The sequence below is a fragment of the Rutilus rutilus genome, assembly GCF_951802725.1.
Source record: "Rutilus rutilus genome assembly, chromosome: 9".
NCBI lineage: Eukaryota > Metazoa > Chordata > Actinopteri > Cypriniformes > Leuciscidae > Rutilus > Rutilus rutilus.
The window spans coordinates 34,971,122-34,995,873 of record NC_140223.1 but is presented as its reverse complement, the minus strand read 5'-3'; the positions used below and the strand labels follow the sequence as shown (position 1 = coordinate 34,995,873).

General features: G+C 38.9%; 2 protein-coding genes across 2 annotated transcripts in view; one reads left to right on the top strand and one right to left on the bottom strand.

The window, feature by feature from the left end:
- The window catches only part of LOC311297404 (olfactory receptor 52D1-like), a gene marked incomplete at both ends in the record, with an annotated part of 283,003 nt that extends 263,122 nt beyond the window's left edge, over positions 1 to 19,881 (bottom strand). The window contains one exon of the mRNA XM_084419649.1: positions 19,138 to 19,881. Coding sequence (XP_084275775.1) covers positions 19,138 to 19,881 — 744 coding nt within the window. The remainder of the gene's footprint in view (positions 1 to 19,137) is intronic.
- On the top strand, positions 2,040 to 2,957 carry LOC311296886 (olfactory receptor 11A1-like; the record flags this gene model as incomplete). The annotated part of the gene is made up of 1 exon (XM_084418870.1): positions 2,040 to 2,957. The coding sequence occupies one exon, from the start codon at positions 2,040 to 2,042 to the stop codon at positions 2,955 to 2,957; it is 918 nt and encodes a 305-aa protein (XP_084274996.1).
- Positions 19,882 to 24,752: the final 4,871 nt, after the last annotated feature.

The following is a 24,752-nucleotide window of genomic DNA, read 5'->3' as shown; positions in this document are numbered from 1 at the left end:
ACGCACAACCATTTCTAGGGTTTACAAAGAATGGTGTGAAAAGGGAAAAACATCCAGTATGCGGCAGTCCTGTGGGCGAAAATGCCTTGTTGATGCTAGAGGTCAGAGGAGAATGGGCCGACTGATTCAAGCTGATAGAAGAGCAACTTTGACTGAAATAACCACTCGTTACAACCGAGGTATGCAGCAAAGCATTTGTGAAGCCACAACACGCACAACCTTGAGGCGGATGGGCTACAACAGCAGAAGACCCCACCGGGTACCACTCATCTCCACTACAAATAGGAAAAAGAGGCTACAATTTGCACGAGCTCACCAAAATTGGACAGTTGAAGACTGGAAAAATGTTGCCTGGTCTGATGAGTCTCGATTTCTGTTGAGACATTCAGATGGTAGAGTCAGAATTTGGCGTAAACAGAATGAGAACATGGATCCATCATGCCTTGTTACCACTGTGCAGGCTGGTGGTGGTGGTGGTTTAATGGTTTGGGGGATGTTTTATTGGCACACTTTAGGCCCCTTAGTGCCAATTGGGCATCGTTTAAATGCCACGGCCTACCTGAGCATTGTTTCTGACCATGTCCATCCCTTTATGACCACCATGTACCCATGGCTACTTCCAGCAGGATAATGCACCATGTCACAAAGCTCGAATCATTTCAAATTGGATTCTTGAACATGACAATGAGTTCACTGTACTAAAATGGCCCCCACAGTCACCAGATCTCAACCCAATAGAGCATCTTTGGGATGTGGTGGAACGGGAGCTTCGTGCCCTGGATGTGCATCCCACAAATCTCCATCAACTGCAAGATGCTATCCTATCAATATGGGCCAACATTTCTAAAGAATGCTTTCAGCACCTTGTTGAATCAATGCCACGTAGAATTAAGGCAGTTCTGAAGGCGAAAGGGGGTCAAACACAGTATTAGTATGGTGTTCCTAATAATCCTTTAGGTGAGTCTATGTACATGTTTGGGGGGGGGGGGGGGGGGTGGGGGGGGTGGGGGGGGCAATTGCCAGAGAATGTTGGTGAACATTCTCTAACTAAAACACTATTGATTAAAGAATATGTTTCAAAACCACACCTCAATTATAAAGCAAAACTAATCACACATACATATCGGAAGGTATACATTCAAGAGCATATTTCTATATGAAGTTGCACCCAAAGGATGTTTTGTGTGTGTGTGTGTATGTGTGTGTGTGTGTGTGTATGTCACATAGAAAGTTTCGTTATCTCTCTGTGGGTCCTTTTGAGGCTCCCCACAGGGAAGAAGAATGTTGGTTTCAGGTTTCTGGAGTGTCTCTGAGATGCCATAAGTGTCAGAAAAGTCCATTTGCTCCAGTCTCTCTGGAGCCGGCGTATGATTTGTAATTGTGAGTCAAGAGGTTACAAGCTTTAGTAAGCTTAGCAAAGAACGTTTTGGGAAGGACTGTGCTTAGAAAACACAGAGAGTCTGAATTTGTTAATTCAGGCCAAACGAATGAATGATTCAAATAGCCCAGTCACTACATCTATTTATTTATGTTTTACATTTATGCTATTAATTTATGTTTGCAGTGAAATCAAACATGAGGACTTGAGAGGCCACAAAAGGCCTCCTGAGACGTGTTAGATACTATAAAAACACTAGCATGCACTGGTGACTCTACAGTCCAACTATATCAGTGTTCATTTCATTCTAATTAGAGTTCCTTACCTGCAATTTTGATGAAGATGCAATGGTGGTCATTTCAGAGTATATAACATAAGGTATTTCTAATAATGTTTGTAAAGTTAAAAACAACAACAACAACAGTTTTTATTAGACTGTGTTGAATTATTACTGTGCTAACCATTAATTTAATTGAATGATTATTATATTACTGATCACACTTAAGACTTTACAGTTAGGGTCACATTACATGTATAAGACACTGTGGCTAAACATTCTGAGATTAATGTTTATTTATTTATTTATTTATGGTGTAAAAACATGTGAACTTTGTTTGCTCTCTTCCTCAGGTCAAAGAAAGTTTTTCCTTCTGTAAGGAAAATGGAAAATGGAACATATTTTTACTTCATGTTGTTTGAAAATCTTGGGTGCATAAGATATGCTTTCTTCACTTTGGGGTTTATTTTTTACTGTGCTGTCATATTCTTTAATGTTCTTATTATTCTTGTTATAATTCTGGAGAAGACATTGCACAAGCCCATGTACATTTTGATGTCATGCTTGTCCATCAACTCTGTATATGGCACAGCTGGCTTTTTCCCAAGGTTATTGACAGACCTGCTTTATGATGCACATATAATCTCCTTTGAAGCATGTCTCATACAGAGTTTTGTCATTTACTCATATGCAGCTTTTGAACTTACAATATTGATGTTAATGGCATTTGATAGGTTTGTTGCAATCAGTAAACCTTTGCATTACAACAACATAATTACCACACGGTTTCTAACTTTTCTAATAGTTATAGCATGGGTTTATCCAATTACTTTTGTTGGTATTGCTGCTCTTTTGACTGCAAGGTTGACAATCTGTGGTAACAAATTACTAAAGGTGTACTGCCACAACTATGAAATTGTCAAACTCTCATGTGTGAACAATAATATTATTAATATTTATGGCCTGATTGTAATGATCACAACAGTTTTGATCCCTTTGGGTTTCATTTTGTATACCTATGCCAGAATTATTATAATCTGTCAAAGAAGCACACGAGAGTTCAGGAGCAAAGCATATAAAACTTGTATTCCACACATGGTGATCCTTTTAAATTTCTCAGTTGCTATTTTTTGTGAGCTCACTTTGAGTCGATTTATGAATGGGGAACTTCCTATACCGCTGAGTGTTGTCATTTCACTTGAATTTATTGTTATACCACCCTTTGTAAACCCTATTGTTTATGGTCTAAACTTTCCTGATATCCGCAAACAAATTAGGCATCTTATAAAATCCTCCAAATAGCCTGCTTTGTTTCTGTTGTAATACAGATACATAAAATTTTTACATTTTGTTATTCTGCATGCAAAGCATTACATTGTCAGACTGAACCTGGCTTATATCAGTTTTGAGAGGTTCAAACAATAGCTGTCAACATACTTTATATTGAATAATTACAAATCATGATATTTGGTGTAGTTATATCTATTGTTCCCATACGGAAGTCACATATATTGAAATATATATTAGTAATAAATACATTTCCATGTATTTAAATCTATTTATTCTAAATAGAAGAAAATAGATATTTTACATGTATGTAAATATATTTTGAAATATATGTTAAAAATATATTTAAATATTTGATTTTGGCCCTTTTTTAATATTTTTCACATATATTAAGCATATGTAAATATATTTTAATTGCAAATATTTAAATATATTTATTTCCTTAATATGTCAATATGTTTAGATATCCATCTACAGTGCTATGCATACGTTTAGACACCCATGCTAAAGTTGACTAAAAAGAGGAATAAAAAATCATCTTTTGGAAATTGACCTTAATGCCTTAATTTAATTTTTTTTGAAAAATCCAACCTTTAAGGACACCAATTTTGTTTGTGAATGAATAATGTATCGTAAATAAATAAATGTTCTTCCTTAAAATACAGGGTGCATAAGTTTGGACACCCCTATGTTAAATTCCCATAGAGGCAGGCAGATTTTTATTTTTAAGTATTTTTTTTTTTTTTTTTTTTTTTAGGATACTATGCATCCAGATAAAATTCCCTTGGCCTTTGGAATTAAAATAGCCCCACATCATCACATAGCCTTCACCATACCTAGAGATTGGCATGGGGTACTTTCCATAAGATCATCTCTCAATGCAAATCAAACTAGCTATTAGGCTAACTGAAATAAAACCATGCCAATCTCTAGGTATGGTGAAGGCTATGTGATGATGTGGGGCTATTTTAATTCTAAAGGCCAAGGGAATTTTATCAGGATGCATAGTATCCTAAAAAAAAAAAAAAAAAAACAAACTTAAAAATAAAAATCTGCCTGCCTCTATGGGAATTTAACATAGGGGTGTCCAAACTTATGCACCCTGTATTTTAAGGAAGAACATTTATTTATTTACGATACATTATTCATTCACAAAGAAAATTGGTGTCCTTAAAGGTTGGATTTTTCCTAATTTTTTTTAATTAAGGCATTAAGTTCAATTTCCAAAAGATGATTTTTTATTCCTCTTTTTAGTCAACTTTAGCATGGGTGTCTAAACTTATGCATAGCACTGTATGTAAATACATTAATTTTCAATATATGTGCATATATTAATTTAAAATATATGTTAATACATTTGTTATCTGTATGTAAATATATTTTAAAATGTATTCAAATATTTAAGTAATGCCCCATAGGGGTCCACACGTAAATATTTTCATATATATATTTATATATATAAAATTTTACCCTCCCCTGTAAATCAAACAGTCAAAATGCCATTTTCCAGAGAATACAAATATGTTGACCCAGTGGACATAATCAAAATGTGCTTGTTATTGGGCAATGCATTAAAGTCCACCTGAAATCAAAATTGACCCTGTGTACTTTGTTAGCGCATATTACTAGTCTTGTTGTGAACAATTAATCCGTGCAAGTTAATACACAGAAAAAAATTGTTTGCCATGGTAATCTTTAATCAAAATCTGAAAAGTTACTTCCGGTCTGGAATGGCGTTCCTTCTCTGATGAAGTAGGCTTGACGGCTTGGGTTGAAAACGCTTAACCACTCCCCTCAAACCGTTAGTCTGCTATGAGCAGAGATGGAGAGGAGGAGCACAAAAGTGAAACCCTGCCCTCTGTTCAATATTCCATTTCACTTGGAAATATGTCACAACACTGGAGAAAAGTCGTTTGCAACTTCCGGTTCACGCGGACTTTAAGGGGTTACAGAGAACACTACAACACAACAATAATGTGTAATTTTTATTTATGTTAACAAAAAGTAAAAGTACACAGTAGGGGTGGAACGGTACATGTATTCGTATTTAACCAAAATGGTACGGGCGTCACGGTTCGGTGCATGAATATACACGGAGAATACACGGTATAAAAATAAATAAAACTTGTGTGCAAATTAATTAAATGTAATGCGGAACTACTGTTAGATTCGCGGGTTCTTTAGGGACACCAAATCTGTAGCTCCGCCTTAGCTCTGAAGCTCCGTGGCTATTCACCTTATTTTTAACGGAAATACGGACGCAGCCAGTTGACGGTATTTTGTGCGAGACTTCCGGTCAGGCACTTCCGGTCGCTGGCGAGCGTTGTTCGTAACAACAAACTCATCGTTATGGCTTCGAGGAAGACCGGGATTGTTTGTGCAGTTAGAGGTTGTCATAATAACTGGCATAAAAGAAAGATTTACTTGGAGCAGGAGTGTTTTAATCATCGAATTATTGACATTTTAATAATCAGGCGCCCTATACGACCGGCGACACACTGGCTGCGTGGCGTTTCTGTTGCGTGGTGTTTTCTATGTCTTTGCACACCAGAAACGTCTCTGACGAGGCGTTGCTGCTGCTATAGGTGACATGATAAGCCTCATTGGTGATATATTCGACATATGGGGAGAGAGTTGTGGAAGGCACTTAATGTTAAACAAATATATAGCAGCAAAGACAACGTCGGCAGTATTGACGGCAAAATAGGCTACAGAATATTTCGTTCTGTATTGACAGGTGCAATATTTGAAAATCGATAATATTTTTTTTTTTTTTACATTTAGGCTATATCTGCATTTATGTCAAAACCTAAATTCAAACATCAAAATGTCATTTATTAATATGTATTCATATCAAAATGACATACAAACATATTTTCCTATTCTATTTTGCCTGGAAGCGCTTCCAAAACGCTTGCGTGTCGCGTGAAAAATAGGCGTCCATTCTATTTCTAGCATGCACGCGTTTTCCCTGAGACGCGCGTGTCACACAGGCAGTGTGCAAGCTCTAAATTAACCTGTTAACATGGGAGCCGTAATAACGGACACGCCACGCAGCCCATTTGAAGAAACGACCGTATGTTTGTTCTTTTCATTTCGTGAACACAAGACCTACAGAAGACCACCCGATACCAGAAAAGTGGCTGGGCTATGAAGTCTGAATAAAAACTCCAAGGAGAAACTCATTATAGTAACCCCCGTATAAAATCTAGTCATCATGGCATGATCATCATGGCATTTATTTTGTATGATTTATAATTATTTATAGCCATCTACTTATTGCTATCATGTGCTTTGGTTGCATTCTGATGACATTATTAATACATTTGACATGACAAAATAGCCTACCTCCATAGATATATTAACTTAGTCCAGCGTTGGCTCGACCGTGTTTAGGGCGGTGCTGAAGGCGCCGGCGAAGTTTTGGCAATCTGCCAGCTAGATGCATGAGTGTTTTTTTCAACCAGGTCCAGTACCCGACCTGGGTGAGGCGGGGCTTTAGTTCTTTGTTGTATTCATCTGCTAAGGCATGTGTAACATTTTTCTGTCAACTCTGCATAATCCTTCGCAATCGATATCGTTAGTTAGCCCAGAGAAGCGAGGAAACGGAAGTGCCGCACAAAAACCGGAAACTGGACTCATATTTACTTCCGCGTTCGAAAATAAGGTGAATAATGAACAGGCTGCAATGTCAAGATTGCAATGCTGGAATATGTTGTGTGTGCGTGTGTGTGTGTGCGTGTGTGCGTGAGAGAGGCGCGGGCGCGATCGAACAGTGGAAACATAAAAACATACTCCGTCATTTTGTTCATACAGGACATCATTCAAACTGCAAAGTGTTTACTTATATTTGTGTACACTCGCAATAAGACACAACATTGTGCTTTTGTCAAACTGTAACCTACAACTGTCACTCAACCAAAATCTCTCTCTCTCTCTCTCTCTCTCTCTCTCTCTCTCTCTCTCTCTCTCTCTCACACACACACACACTTTTTAAAGGGTCATGAAACCCCCCTCTTTCAGCTCAAGTCTAGCTCACAATCTTTTTGAAAAATGCAACTTAAATGGGCGTGGTGGCTGTGAGAAGAAGGGAGGGGAGTGGGTGTGGTATGGCACGGCACGGCAGGGGAGAGGAGAGGAGAGGAGAGGAAACTGTCATCGCCAGTGGCCTGCATATCGACTGTCACTAAAAATCAGTGGTAACACGTGAGGAAATGCTAGATTTTTTTGATAGCTGGAAAAGTTAAAGTCTAATGAAATACACGGACACCTTATTTTTGTCCTTTCAAAAGTAACTGAATGCCCTGCTACATATATTAGCCTACAGTAATCATAATTGTATTTAAATCAAATAAATTGTTTCTATACACACTATAAATGCATTTATTTGAAAATAATAAATTTTCCGTTTTAAAAAAAACCCTCCGTACACAGCCTAGATCTACGCGCTCCCTAAACCCACATAAGATGGACAGTGACAGAAATTTTCACAAATTAAGCATTCGTTTCGTACAATTTTAATAACGAGTGATTATTTAACAAAAGGCAAGTAAAACGGTCAGGGTAACATTTTAGATACACACACACACACACACACACACACACACACACACACACACACACACACACACTTCTGAAGCGATAGAAAAGTCCTCGGGACCGCATCACTAGACGCAACCTGCATTGGTGTACAAGGCTGAAGTCCACCATTCTCCCGTTGAATGGTTGCTACACACACAGAGTTTAGATGTGTCCGTGGTTGATGGCCAACCAACCGCCCGCAGTCAGAGTCTAGCCCAGGGAGCATCGCGGGGAAAAATGCACTGGAACTTTTGCACCACGAAAACAAACGCGCGTCCCATCATTGCTCTCTCATCTACTACGCAATATCAGTTTGACATGTCTGTTCCACGTGGTGTCATGAATAATTAAGAGAAGTGTCTTCTCATTGGATAAGAAAACTCAGTACATGAATAATAATGAGACACCGATGAGTCATCAAAGTACTATAGTGCTCTGCCACGTCACAGCCTGTGACGTGGACACGATGAAGATTTTAAACCCGGAAGATGAAAATAGCGGAAAAAAACGCCTCGGTTACGACTGTAACCTCGGTTCCCTGAAGAGGGAACGAGCGTTGCGTCGAGAATGACGCTATGGAAACGCTTTGCGTGATGACGTCTTGAAGCACATGTAAAATCAGTCCAATGGTGTGGCGGAACGTCAGAGGCGGGTGACGTCACGTACCAGGAAGCTATAAAAGCCGGCCCGAAACAGAAAACGAAAGCTTCGTAAAAGTCTGAAGTCGAGCTGACAGGCATGAAGGAGATATGGCAAGGCGACGCAACGCTCGTTCCCTCTTCAGGGAACCGAGGTTACAGTCATAACCGAGGCGTTCCCTTTCAAGGGAACTCCCGTTGCGTCGAGAATGACGCTATGGGGAACGTCTATACCAACGCCTCCATAGCTACGAATGTCTGTCCTGTGTGTAATCTGGAGAGCAGCACTAGGAAGACAAAACATGAGACCCTGGAGCAGAGTCTAGATCCAGAGAGTAAAACCTGACGAAAGTGTGCGGTGAGGACCAGCCTGCCGCATCACAGACGTCCTGTAAAGAAACTCCTGAAATAAGGGCCTTAGAGGCCGCCATACTCCTCGTCGAGTGCGACCGGACAGCCAAAGGAGAAGGCTGCCCAGCCGCCTCATAAGCAAGTGAGATAGCCTCGACCACCCACTTGCTCATCCTTTGCTTAGACACTGGACCTCCTTTGTTAGGGGACCCAAAGCACACAAATAATTGATCACTTTTTCGCCACAGGGCAGCTCTGTGGACATATGCGTCTAACGCCCGCACAGGGCAAAGCAAATTATTAGCCTCCTGGTCCGCATTTTGAAAGGGAGGAGGACAGAAGGCCTGCAGAACAATAGGTCTGACCACATTAGTGGGGACCTTGGGGATATAGCCCGGTCTCGGATGAAGAAATGCTTTGATCATACCCGGAGCAAACTCCAAGCATGACGGAGCAACCGACAACGCTTGGAGATCCCCTATTCTCTTGAGAGAGGAAATAGCAAGAAGGAAAAGAGCTTTCAGCGTTAAAAACTTCTCAGGAACCTCCTCAATTGGCTCAAAGGGGGCCAGGGACAAGCCTTGTAACGCAATGGACAAGTCCCATGGTGGCACCCTAGAGCGAACTGCAGGCCTCAGCCTCCAAGTGCCACGAAGGAAACGAGATATCAAAGGGTCTTTCCCCACAGACATTCCACCCAAAGGAATGTGGTAAGCACCTATGGCCGCCACATAAACCTTTAAAGTGGACGGGGTTAGACCTGCTGTGAACCGGTCCTGCAGGAACTCCAGCACTGTACCAATTGGGCAGTTAACTGGGTCCAACCGACGGTCACTACACCAAGAAGTGAAGACTCTCCACTTCAGGGCATAAAGTTTCCTCGTGGAGGGAGCTCTGGACTGTAGAATGGTCTCAACAACCTCAGTTGAGAGACCTGACTCTATGAGCTGGGCCCCCTCAGAGGCCAAGCCCACAGGTTCCACAGTTCTGGGCGGGGGTGAAATATTGAGCCCCCTGCCTGGGACAGAAGGTCTCTCCTGACGGGTAACTCCAGAGGATGCCCGTCGAGGAGGGAGACCAGATCGGGAAACCATACTCTGCCCGGCCAACGCGGGGCTATAAGAAGCAGGCAAACCCGGTCCCTGCGAACTCTCTCCAGAACTCCCGGGAGCAGAGCAACTGGGGGAAAGGCGTACAGACGTAGCCTCGGCCACGTCTGAACCATAGCATCCAGTCCAAGAGGAGCTGGATGCGTGAGGGAGAACCAAAGTGGACAGTGAGACGTCTCTCGAGACGCAAACAGATCCACTTGTGCTTGGCCGAACTCCCTCCATATAAGCTCCACCACCTCGGGGTGGAGCCTCCATTCCCCGGGCCTCGGCCCCTGCCTCGACAGAGTGTCTGCTCCTATATTCTGGACCCCGGGGATGTAAGCTGCCCTGAGTGACAGTAACTTCCCCTGGGACCACAAGAGGATATGGCGTGCCAAGTTGGATAACGGGCGCGAGCGCAAACCCCCTTGGTGGTTGATATAGGCGACTACCGACGTGTTGTCCGTATGTACTAGCACATGGTGTCCCCTGAGATCTGTGATAAAGCTCCTCAGAGCCCGGAAGACAGCTAACATCTCTAGGCGATTGATATGCCAGGAACGATGATGGTCTTCCCACAGACCTTGAGCTGAGCGACCCTCCAGGATCGCTCCCCAACCCGTGAGGGAAGCATCCGTCGTTAGCAGTTTGCGACGACAAGGAGCTCCCAACACTGGGCCCTGGGACAAGAACCAAGGTTTCTTCCACATAACCAGGGCACGTAAGCATCGCCGCGTGACCCTGATTGTGCGAAATGGGTTGCCCCTCGGGGAAAACCCCCTGGTCCTGAGCCACCACTGCAGGGGCCTCATGTGTAGCAGTCCAAAAGGTATCACGTTGGAAGCTGCTTCCATGAGACCCAACAGTCTCTGGAACTGTTTGACAGTGAGTAGCTGGCCTAGCTTTACACTTTTCACAGCTGCAAGGATGGACTCTATACGTGGCGGTGACAGGCGCGCCTGCATCGACACTGAATCCCAAACTACGCCTAAAAAAGTGGTCCTCTGGAGTGGAGAAAGCACACTCTTCTTGGCGTTCAGCCGTAACCCCAACTCTTTCATGTGGGCGAGAACAACATCTCGATGTTGAACCGCCAACTGATGCGACTGAGCTAAAATCAACCAATCGTCGATGTAGTTCATGATGCGAATACCCTGGACGCAGCGGCGCCAGAGCTGCATCCATGCATTTGGTGAAAGTGCGGGGTGATAAAGCCAAACGGGATCGGAGCGTACGCAATGGAAGCGCACAGCAATGCACACAGATGACAGATATATAGATAATATATATATAGATATATAGACAGACAACACCAAATAAACGGACAGATTCAAAACAGAGCGCAACTGAAGACTCAGAAAGCTTTCGTTTTCTGTTTCGGGCCGGCTTTTATATCTTCCTGGTACGTGACGTCACCCGCCTCTGACGTTCCGCCACACCATTGGACTGATTTTACATGTGCTTCAAGACGTCATCACACAAAGCGTTCCCCATAGCGTCATTCTCGACGCAACGGGAGTTCCCTTGAAAGGGAACTAAATTTTAACCATTTTCCCCCAACTATTAAATCTAACAGATGCTAACATTGTCTTCAATGGTGTTCAACACACATACTTCTGTTAAAATCTCAGAAAATTTGGCTTAGGGTTTCATGACCCTTTAAAAGCAAAAAAATATTTATCCAACCCCATTTAAAACCAGTCTGTGTTATTTTTAAGTTACACATTCTACATTGATTAAAAAAGAAAATCAAATGTGTTTTTAATGGTAGTATTATTTTATACAGAAATAAATTATTTATAATTAAGATGAGAATAAAGTTAGTGTTAATTCAAATTTTAAGGAAAACAAATATATTGATCTGAAATATAGCAAATTAATTTTAAATTCATTCAGGTACAATTACCAAACATATATCAAGGTCTTTTTGTCTTTTTATTAATTTAATTAATAAACTAATTATATAAAACTATTGTCAATGCACAACAAATAAACTGGTTCTATGCCTTTACTTTATTAATAAAACGTATTTAAAAAATACAAGGCTTAAGACATTTATTTTCCTTTGGTGGTACAGCCTGAGACATGCACAAAAAAAAAAAAAAAAAAAAAGCCTTCTGCATTTTTGTTTGCTTTTCCCTCCATTGTACCAAACTCGTACCGAACCGTGATGTCTGAACCAAGGTATGAACCGAACCATGATTTCTGTGTACCGTTCCACCCCTAATACACAGCATATATAAAATAAACTGCACAATAACAAAATGAATATAAGTATAGCAAAAAAAATTATAATAAATAAATAAAAATATAGACTGATAATAAGACAAAGCTTTAATATGACCTTGTTTATATTAGAGGGTATGTACTCAGGCTACTTTCCTGCTGGGACACGCCCCCTCAGTCGGAGAGGCAAGACATCCTTAAGCATCACTGCTGGCTTTAATAAGGGACATTACAAAAACAGGAGTAAAACAAGCAACACAAACTGTTAAATGCAGTTGGACTCGACACTTATACAACTTACCAAAAAGACTGTGGTCAATGGACATTGGCATATGCCCAGGAATCGGGTTAATAAGAACTGACAGGAACTTTACAGTTATCCAGAATATTAGATGGTAAATATTTAATTGATGAGTTGCCAATACAATATATGCCTCAGGATATGATTTTACCCCAAAATTCAACATCATTTTAACCCATTCACTCCATGTTTTGCTGCCTGGATCGCAGCTGTTTCTGTGAATTGCAGCAATTTATTTGCTTCTCTTTTCTGTAACTTTTGGCAGTCTGTAAAAGATAGTTTTAAAAAGAGAGTTATTGTTGAATCTATTTGTACAGTCAATCACACAGCTCTCAAGTGCATACCCTCTTATTTTGGAACCTCAGTTCTGACTAATTAGAATTCATGGCCTGGCCCAATTGTACAATAGTTGCCTTCTCATGCCGATTTATGGCAACATCTGTAAAAGGAAACCAGAAAGAATGTTTGTCAGTGGTTACTTGAGGTGGTTCTGGTTAGATAGCTTCAGACATACTACGCTCCATTGTTTCTGACAACCGCATCAGAAACAAGTTGATCATTTATTTTATTGGCATCCCAGAGAGCTTTGGAGGATTATATGTTTGTTCAGAGCATTTTGTTTTGTAAATGAGGCACAGTGTAATGGAAATTTCACAAAGAAACTGTTGTTAAAAGATGAAGCAGCAACTGTATTGAATCGGAAAGCAGCTGCATCACAAACCTTAAGTAAATTATTATCATTATAGTTGTTTATGTGACAGGCTCAGATAAAGGGTGTTTCTGTAAAGTTTCAGCTTTAAATGTATATGAAGGAACAACTCTAGGAAGAGTGTACACTCACCTAAAGGATTATTAGGAACACCTGTTCAATTTCTCATTAATGCAATTATCTAATCAACCAATCACATGGCAGTTGCTTCAATGCATTTAGGGGTGTGGTCCTGGTCAAGACAATCTCCTGAACTCCAAACTGAATGTCAGAATGGGAAAGAAAGGTGATTTAAGCAATTTTGAGCGTGGCATGGTTGTTGGTGCCAGACGGGCCGGTCTGAGTATTTCACAATCTGCTCAGTTACTGGGATTTTCACGCACAACCATTTCTAGGGTTTACAAAGAATGGTGTGAAAAGGGAAAAACATCCAGTATGCGGCAGTCCTGTGGGCGAAAATGCCTTGTTGATGCTAGAGGTCAGAGGAGAATGGGCCGACTGATTCAAGCTGATAGAAGAGCAACTTTGACTGAAATAACCACTCGTTACAACCGAGGTATGTAGCAAAGCATTTGTGAAGCCACAACACGCACAACCTTGAGGCGGATGGGCTACAACAGCAGAAGACCCCACCGGGTACCACTCATCTCCACTACAAATAGGAAAAAGAGGCTACAATTTGCACGAGCTCACCAAAATTGGACAGTTGAAGACTGGAAAAATGTTGCCTGGTCTGATGAGTCTCGATTTCTGTTGAGACATTCAGATGGTAGAGTAAGAATTTGGCGTAAACAGAATGAGAACATGGATCCATCATGCCTTGTTACCACTGTGCAGGCTGGTGGTGGTGGTGTAATGGTGTGGGGGATGTTTTCTTGGCACACTTTAGGCCCCTTAGTGCCAATTGGGCATCGTTTAAATGCCACGGCCTACCTGAGCATTGTTTCTGACCATGTCCATCCCTTTATGACCACCATGTACCCATCCTCTGATGGCTACTTCCAGCAGGATAATGCACCATGTCACAAAGCTTGAATCATTTCAAATTGGTTTCTTGAACATGACAATGTTTCTTGAACATGACACTGTACTAAAATGGCCCCCACAGTCACCAGATCTCAACCCAATAGAGCATCTTTGGGATGTGGTGGAACGGGAGCTTCGTGCCCTGGATGTGCATCCCACAAATCTCCATCAACTGCAAGATGCTATCCTATCAATATGGGCCAACATTTCTAAAGAATGCTTTCAGCACCTTGTTGCATGAATGCCACGTAGAATTAAGGCAGTTCTGAAGGCGAAAGGGGGTCAAACACAGTATTAGTATGGTGTTCCTAATAATCCTTTAGGTGAGTGTATGATGGTCTTGAATGAGACATCAGAGGTATATTTTTATTTATAATCACCCAATTGAAATATCTCTAGTTTAATTAAAGTTTCAATGCATTTTTACGTGGATACAGATGTTGCGGGAAAAGGGGAAACTCCTTTTCCTCAATTTACTGAAGCCTATAATGTAAAACGCATTTTGCAGCTGCACAGCTAGCACAGTGAGTGTCTGGCTCACTCATTGGCTGTGCTGCGGCAACTGCACATCCAATGGCGCGGGTGCGTCAGAGCCTGCCAATGGGGCGCGGCATTAGCCTATATTATTCTTTTACTGTCTATGATATTAGTCCCCGAAAAACGCCATTTTTAGCAGGTTTAACGACTGAAGCGACAACTTGCCAGGTTACTATAGTGCGGCCGGCTACGCAATACTCGTTCCCTACTCTCAGGGAACTGTTCTACAGTATAAATTTCTTCACCTGCTGTTAATATTTACATAGGTCAGTTAGAAAAATTGCCCATAGGTTGTTTTAAAAGTTAATTTGATGAGAATTTGAGAATTTGATTTGATTGAGAGTTTGATTAGACCAAAATAAACAAGCTTTATGCATTGTTTGTGATTTGTGCCATGTATGACTATTGTGCATCTGACATAATACTATTATGGTAAATGTGATGTCCTAATTATAAAATATAAAAATCGCAAATTTTTTCAAAAAATTCTGGAAATTACCACCTCAAAATCAGTCATTTTGATCACAAAAATCACACAAAAAAATCTTGAAATCCTGGAGGGACTGAACATTGTAACAGTACAAAGAGAGATACAAATCTTTGACCTTACCCTAAATGCAATGATTATATTATTTAGGGTTAGTATCTGGCAGTTTTGTATGTCCATCTAGTGTTGGTGTCATCGGAAGTCTTCACAAGTGAGGCTGAATCCAAACTGGAACTGGCATAATATCTAATAACCTTGGAATGGGCATACCGAGATAAAAACAGGAAATCAAAAGAAGAAAGATTAGCATAGCTGGAAAGCTACACAATTAATCATTAAAAAATCACGATCTTGATTCACACACCTACGCTATCTTATTCTTAAATGACAATGCTTTAATTAGGTCTATTACACCAGTTTCACATCACAAATGTCAGCAGAGCATGAACAAGCGCTTATTTTGCACCATAGGTGCAGTATACTATTATACTATACAGTATATACTATTTTTGCTTACTTAGGTTTATGTGGTATAAAATTACAATCAGATTTTTTTTAGATCCCTTAGTAAATTTAATATTTGTCCTCACTGCTCGGAGAACAGACACTGTCTCTATGGAATAGACTACATATGCTACAGTATCATTTAAGGGAGAAGAACATAAGCCATCATAACATAATAATTTACCACCAAAATAAAAGGTAGGGGTCCATAAGATTATACAATTTGAAAGAAGTCTCTAATGTTCACCAAGAAGACTGCATTTATTTGATCAAAAATAAAGTAAAAACAGTAATATTGTGATTGTGAAATATATTGTAAAATTTAATTTACTAGTGCAAAATGCCCGTGCAAAATCAGTTTTTGTGTGTGTTTTTAGTAATTGTTGGTTTGGTGTGTTTGAGTGCTCATTGTTACAATTACACAGCAAAAGTGTATTTATTTATTTTAAAATATTTTTATTTGTGCATGGTAGAAAGCACACAGTGAACTCAGAGAAAACGCCACGCTTGAGCAAAAACATGTGAATAGGCTACTACAAATGATGCCCGTGAAAGAGACTGTGAACGCATTGAATAGGATATGTTTAGTTGGTGAATAGCATAGGCCAGGGCTATTCAATTAGCTTCATTCAAGGGCCGGATTATCAAATCGAAAAGTTGAGGTGGCACTGGGTTGGTTTGGGGGTTTAGCTTATTTATTGAAACATAACAGTTTCAATAAATAAGTTAAAGTAACCCTAAAAAAGTATGGTATTTACTTGGAAATGTGGTACCCAACAGTGTGCAGATATATAAAACCATAATAAATAAAAACGTGATAATTTACAGCTGTGTACAACTATTTTTCTTGGAACAAATAAATTAATTATACAAACTCGTAGCTGTTGGTGAGAAATAATAATAATTTTATTTATAAATGTTATGCTTAAATGAAAATATTCTGACAGTGAGACTTGATAACCACAGGCTACTCACTCCCACTGTATAAAAAATGCCTAAACACAAGTTAAAAACTATACGCACCTTTACAAAGAAACTGACATAATTTCATAACAAACATTAATTATATATTCCTCTACCCACCTAATAAATCTAATGCAATATAAATCACTATATTTATTTATTTATTACTACATAGTATTCAATATAAATATTGCACATTTCTGCCCAACCCATGGTAAATTACTACAGTACATTCATGGTAAATATTTGTAAGGGTGATTAGGGGATTTAAAGTCTTCTAATTTTGTTCATGCCACAATGTTTCTCCTGCTTTCCTCATCAGTCTTGTTGGGAATGTTGAGGCTTTGTCATCCGATTTAATACTAGTTAAATCATCGAGTGATTTGTGGTTTGTAACAGAGAGGTTTCTGTCGAACTGAAACGCTTCCCACTGGTTGTCGCAACGCTATTTAATAATAGTGTTCGGGACCGGGAGTAAACGCAACTATTTGTTGTTACTGTACTGACCGAGAAACCGCTTCAGATTATTCAGCGACGGAACAGTCCGAATGAATCCGAATAGTTTTAGACCGTTACTGACCGGCCACTTTGACGCTCTTGCCGGCGGCGGTGTGAACGCACATGCAAGCGCGTTTAGAAAGAATCGAACCAAGAATGATTAATTCACGAATGATTGGTAGGCTATCTCTGGTTCAGTCGACATAAATTCTGGACACATATAATAACTGCTGAAATATTCGCACGTAAAACGTTTCTCAGGTCAATCGGAGCGAGTCTCAAACTAATTTAGCCGCACCACCAGGAAAAGAGGAGGAGGGAGGTTGGTGCCGTCGGGCCGGATGGAGATGATTGGCGGGCTGCATTTGGCCCGCGGGCCGCCAATTGAATAGCCCGGGCATAGGCTACTATTACACAGTAGCGATAACGTTAAGCGCACCAGAATGAAATATAATATTCAGAAGTAAACAGCATAGCTGACTTACAGATTCAGTTAACATCCACAAATGACATTGTGGATTTTGTTGTTTCATTAAAAGATTCTCTGAATCTCTGATTCTGCTTGTTAACAGGCTTATTAAGGCTGAAATGACAAAGATTTTGTGGCTCAGATAAGGTCCATTTCTGGTTTATTTATTTGCTCTTGGCTGACATGTGGCATTGCTATGGCCTGCTTGTGGCCCAGATCTGGCAAACTGGAGCGGTCCGCCCAAGTGCCATCATTCCACGCTGCATGTGGACCAGATCCGCATTCCACAAGTGCCAGATGTGGGCCGAAACAAATCTGGGAAGTCTGTCAGTGCTCTTGGGAAAAAGCCAGCTGTTCCAAACACAGAGTTGAAAGACAAACATGAAATCAGAATGTACATTGGCTGGTGTAAAGTCCTTTCCATAAATATAGCAAGCATAATAAGGACATTAAATAATACGATAGCACAGTACAGAATAAATCCTAAACTGAAGAAAGCATATCTTATATGTATCCGAGATTTTCAAACAACATCAAGTAAAAATATGTCCCATTTTCCATTTTGCATCAGGCAGAGTTACTTCATTGACCTGAAGAAGAAAGTACACAATGTTTCTATGATTTTTAAAACAACAGTTTGCATTATTACCTTGAGAACAATAAAGTTACATTTGTTAACATACTTAATTATTTAATGAACTATGAACATAGTGAACCATCCCTTTAAGCGTTAAATACTATAACCCTAATACAAACTTTATGCATTTTTAAAATTATGTATCTTGCACTCAAGCGGCCATTACTAATTTGAAAGCACAACTTTAGAACTATTAATGCGACTTGGGACATTACTATTGAAACATATACTTGCTATAGGTTTTTGTCAGCCCTGTTTGCATCACTTACATCCCCAATTTGATGATATGGCAGTGAGTGGGAGAATGACCGTATGCAAGGCAAAGAAATGCAAAAGCATGTGATCTAGGCGTTATACTATTGTGGTATTCAAAATATTTTCTAAATGATGACAGGTCTGAGTTTATCAAAACACATTTTGGTTAAAACACATATACACACATAGACAGTTTTTGAACAGCACTTTATATGAATGTTTTATTTTAAATGAACAAACATTGACTGAGTGCACCTGAATGCAAGAAAAGTTCACCCCAAAATAAAAATTTGTGTAAAAACACAGTTGTGTTGTCATGGCTGTGCAATACAGAGATTGTATAGTGGCTAGGGGGGTTTAAATCCATCTACTCCATCCATTAATAAGTAACAATGCAGAAAGTAATACAAGACTTGAGTATTATTAATGAGGCTTATCGCATTAAGTAATTGTCGGTTACCTAATAAGGAACTATCTCCTAAATTTGATATTACTTACTGATTAGTTAAGCTTGTTTCTATATTAGTTAATAGTAGTAGCTGAAGTGTTAATGTAGTACTACTCATTAATCCTGCATTACTTCATGCATAGTTACTTATACATGACGGACCAATATTCTAAAGTGTTACCCATTTCATACCTAAAAATACCCTTAATCATGGTGAAATCATTATAACGTGCAACCTCTTGTGACTTATTGTCTCATTATTTTCTCAATAATAAAAGAACAATGTCCATTAAATAAATCTTCTAAATATGTCAAAAATTCTTTAAAAAAGTGTCACACTCATGCTAAAACACATAAAGCATAAGGTCTTTTAACATGATAAAATATTCACTCAGATATTCCCACTTGTTTCTTGAAAAACATTCTCATAACTTGCTGGCGTACTGTTGTCAGATTTAGTCCATAAATAAGTGGATTTAAAATAGGTGGTACAAGTAAGAATTCCAGGGCCATGAAATTACGCACACCTTGAGGCACATTCTTTGAGCCATAACGACTGTACAGTACATCAAATAGCAAAGCAAGAGTCACATTGATCAATGAAAGCAGATGCGGCACACATGTTTGCATGAATTTGTGCCTGCCCTCTATTGACTTTATGCACTTTCTAATCAGGTGAATGTATGAGCAAAATATGAATACTGCATGTCCAAAATATGTAAGAATAACAATGTACCCAAACACATTATTTACAGTTGTAGAAAAACAAGAAAGTTTTGCAACTGCCCAAATCTCACAGAATAACTTTTCAATAGTAGAGCCACACAAGGTGAGTCTAGATATTAAAATAATTAGAATAGACATGCAAAAAAATGGAGCCAGCCAGCAGAAAAGGATACATTTAAAAACCATTTGATTGGTCATTATTGAATGATACTCAAGTGGTCTACATATTGCCAAATACCTGTCATATGCCATCACTGTTAATGTTGAAAAGTCACACAAAGCAGATGAATAAATGACAAATATTTGAATCAGACATCCAGTATAAGAAATCACATGATCGTGTGCTAATAAATCATACATGAATTTAGGATAGAATCCAGAAGTGCCAAAAAGTCCATTTATGCAGAGATTACATATAAATACATACATCGGCTCATGAAGCTTCTTATGTAGTATGATGGTGAAAATTACAGTTAAATTACAAAACACCATAAGGGGATAAAACAGTGCAGTGAAAGAAAAAAACACAAATCTGTTTTCCATTGTTTCATTCAGACCAGAGAGTGTAAATACTAAGACACTGGACTCATTCTCCAGTGGTGGCTGCATCTGGAAGGATATGCAGTTATTATGTAGATTAATATTAAATTTTCTAACAGTAGCACATTGCCGTTTCAGTGACAAGACCTTACCATCTCCTCTGTTGTCATGTTTCTCATTGTGCTCCCTAACAGTTTGAATTGGTTTGCTATTTATGGACACTGGTCTCATGCCAATTGCCTTGACCACAAACATTAAAAGCAGTGTTAACAAGCTCTCTAAAGGCTTTTTAACCCTTAATTTCAAATAACTGCCAATCTATACCCTACAAATAGATTTGCAAGGGTTACAAATTTAAGAATATGTTTTAGACCTGCTGATCCTACTTCCTTACATAACATCACATAAAAAACTAAGGTGACCTATACTGTATTGGGCATTCAAGGTGAACATGAGGGCATCCATTTACTGATTAGATTTAACAGTTTCCTTTGAAGGGGTTTTGTTAGTTTTTGATCTTTCTACTAAGAGTTGAACTATGTGTGAACGTTACAAAGTCTTAGTTCTCGTGACCATTTGTTGTTTATACCATTTGGGGGGGGGGGGGGGGGGGGGGGGGGGTTTGAACGTGATCCCCAACGTCTCCTGGTCTGCTTTGAAGAAAGAAAAACTTTACAACAGATGGTGCCGTGACCCGGATGGAGAAACTGAAACTCAACAAAAAATGAAATTTTCCAGACGGAATCTTGAAACTTCAAGCTCAAAGATCTGACAAAGATTGCCAGACTGAATCTTTCCAGCTTCCTCCAGATTGAAAATTTCAAGCTCCAAAAAGATCTCAAAGCCTGACTGAGTTCCAGATTGAATCTTGAAACTTCAAGCTCAAAGATCTCAACAAAGCTGACTGAGTTCCAGACCATTTTGGTAACCCTTCCTTTTACAGTCCCCTAATTACTAGGTATTTACCTGGTAAATATATGGTAAGTTATAGTTGGTTATTGGTAATTACCACAGGTAACAAGTATGTAAATGCAGAGAAACTACAAACTAATTACTAGGTATTTACCTGGTAAATATATGGTAAGTTATAGTTGGTTATTGGTAATTACCACAGGTAACAAGTATGTAAATGCAGAGAAACTACAAACTAACTACTAAGTATTTACCTGGTAAGCATATGTTAAATTATAGTATTTTAGTGTGTAATTACTTAAGGTGATTAGTATGCAATTACAGAGAAACTACCAGGGAAAAAAACACCACTGTTAAATATCAACTCAACAAAGTACTGTGTACTTGTTACCTGTTTAGGTTGGTAATACAGTAACTCCGATTTAATTGTGTACTTCCTCAGAATGTAGGCAGACTATTTTTAGAAACACCTGCAGTATTACCCATCAATTCAAGTTAGGTTTGTAGTTATCCTAGGGTTATGTTGGTAACAGTCCATGTTTATTTATTACTATCTTGAAATTAAGACGGTAGTTTCCAATAAATTACCTTGTCTTACATAGTTGTTGTTCATTGCTACACCCATTTATAGAGGGTTTATCAAATAATTTGCCTTACTCTTACCTGGTAACTACCCCGCAGGAACAGTTTTCCCTAATGTCATGGCACATCTTAAATACTGGGTATGTTCTTGCAAATGTTTTTACAATTTACTCAGTAAGTAAAGTGCAACTGTACTGTAAAATGAAGCCTTGTTTATTTCCATGGTATTACCAGAATTGTACCATATAACTTGATCATTCCCTTTTCCATATAGTCAAAAATGTTTACCTCATATGTCCTGCAACGTTACCAAGGAAAACATGACAATGTACTCAGTAAGTAAACTGAAACTGTACTGTAAAAGGAATCCTTGTTTATTTCCATGGTATTACCAGAATTGTACTATATCATTCCCTTTTCCATAGTCACATATTTTTTTTATTTTACCTCATATGTCCTGCAACGTTACCAAGGAAAACATGACAATTTACTCAGTAAGTAAAGTGAAACTGTACTGTAAAATGAAGCCTTGTTTATTTCCATGGTATTACCGGAATTGTGCCCTATAACTTGATCATTCCCTTTTCCATATAGTCACAATTTTTTACCTCATATGTCCTGCAACTTTACCAAGGAAAACATGACAATTTACTCAGTAAGTAAAGTGAAACTGTACTGTAAAAGGAAGCCTTGTTTATTTCCATGGTATTACTGGAATTGTACCATATCATTCCCTTTTCCATAGTCACACATATATATATATATATATATATATATATATATATATATATATATATATTATTATTATTATTTTTTACCTCGTATGTCCTGCAACGTTACCAAGGAAAACATGACAATTTACTCAGTAAGTAAAGTGAAACTGTACTGTAAAAGGAAGCCTTGTTTATTTCCATGGTATTACCAGACTCTTACCACATCCTTTGCTACTGCTTAAACATTTTTGAAATCACAAACTTTTACCGTGTGTTCTGCAACTTAACTAAAACATTCCAGCCTGGTCTCATTGTTAATACGTAGTATTAACACGTAATTTTCAAAGATAGAAAACTACATAGGCTACAGTTTTGAAGAAAAACAACATACGTGTAATCACAATAATTTATTTATTGCGAAAATGTCAAAACCGGTACCAAAAGTCGTTCACATGACGATGTGTTGCAGTCACAGTCCTCTCTTTCAGTATAATAATTTTGAATGAGGTAACTTACAGAGCAGAATTTAAATGATTAATCCATGAAAATGTTAATCCGGCTTCGCTCTGTGTGAAGGCGCGCGCGCTTCTCCATTTCAAATATAGTTTACCGACTGAAATACGACATGTCGCAATCTGTGACGAACATAGACGAACAGGCGAGAGCCAATGAGCGTTTGATATCACTGCCGTAAAACATGTCGTAATGCTTCTTGAGGGCGCAATCAGAGAATGTCTAATATGGCGCGAAGTTTCACTCTCACTACACTTCCGGCTTCTGAACTGGTTGCAGTTCCACTCTGATTCCATATGAGGGCGCTCACAGGACGAGTGCAGAATGAATGGAGGTCAATGGCAGTATACCCCTCAAAATCCACTTTTCTCAGGATATAATTTTTTGTCTAATAATTTGAATGTTGTATTCGAAAGGAGATGCAAAGAAATTACACATTGCTGGATGTTAGATTTTTTAGAGTCAGTTATTTGCTTTAAAAAGTCTTTCAAAATGTCAATGACGTCAGAATGCTGACGTCATTAGCAGAATGCTAGCGTGTTATGGGCAACAACAACTCAACCTGTAAGAAATCAAAACGACATAAGTACTCGTTCATTCAACTTTCGACCTAAAACCCATGTTGAACTTGCAAAATCTACAATCAGATCTGAGATTTCTCAACGGCAATCGGGTGAAAGAGACAAATTTAGCTGTCTAGCCCCATTGACTCCCATTCATTTTGCACTCATGGCGATCGCCCCCAGTGGAACTCTGGTGGTACTACAACCAAAATTCGGTACAATAGGACTTAATAGGGAGTGGGCAGGCTCTCCGTAGACGGGCTCTGGCGCAATTTTTGAATTTGAATTCATCATCACGAGCGCGGGTCCGCGGGATTTGACAGTTACAGACTGCGCTGCTGTTAAAGCCTGTGGAATGGAGATGAAGATCACTCACTGGATAAAGGGCTGAATTTGGATCTCTTTCTTGCAAACGTATGGATTCTAAAGATTTGGATTATATCAAGTAGGCTATAATAAAATTGATGTCTTTTGTGAATTTATGTTGGGTTTTGGTGTATTATTGTTCTATTGGAGAAAACGCATTTTGTGTCTCACTGTAAATAAACTAAATATTTAAATGGTTTAACGATTAAATAAGGTACTTTTAAGGTTTTAAAGTGTATTCTTGTTTAACTGCATGTATGCTAATCCTCCGAAACGAGTTTGCAGCAGAAGGCACGAACAGAGCGAAATGTTATTAGTCTATTTCTTGAGTAAACTGCATAAATGCGACTGAAAACGTAATTGATAAGACATTTGAATGCAATAGAGTCAAAACATTAATGCCAAGATTTTAATATGCATAAATAAGAATGCGTACAAATATGTACGTCGGTATAGAGTTGTTCATACGTAAATAATTTATGTTTTTGTGCTGTTAATGCAAACATTTTACGTTTTAGTGCTGTAAATACTATACGTTTCTGTGTGTATAAAACGTAGGTAAATGTACGTATGGTAGAATTACACTTTACGTAAAAATACACACGTATTCTCATGAGATCACGTTGAACATTCTCAGTAAGTAAAGTGAAACTGGAACGTTACTGTAAAAGGAAGCCTTTTTATTTCCATGGAATTACTGGGATCTTACCCTATAATCTGTAATAGCTACAGTTACGTAGCTATAACAGATTATAGGGTAAGATCCCAGTAACTTTTACAGTACAGTTTCACTTTACTTACTGAGTAAATTGTCATGTTTTCCTTGGTAACGTTGCAGGACATACGAGGTAAAAAATTGTGACTATATGGAAAAGGGGAATGATCAGGTTATATGGTACAATTCTGGTAATACCATGGAAATAAACAAGGCTTCATTTTACAGTACAGTTACACTTTACTTACCAAGTAAATTGTCATGTTTTCCTTGGTAACGTTGCAGGACATACTAGGAAAACAAATAAATAAAAATGTGACTATGGAAAAGGGAATGATATGGTACAATTCCGGTAATACCATGGAAATAAACAAGGCTTCATTTTACAGTACAGCTGCACTTTACTTACTGAGTAAATTGTCATGTTTTCCTTGGTAACGTTGCAGGACATACTAGGAA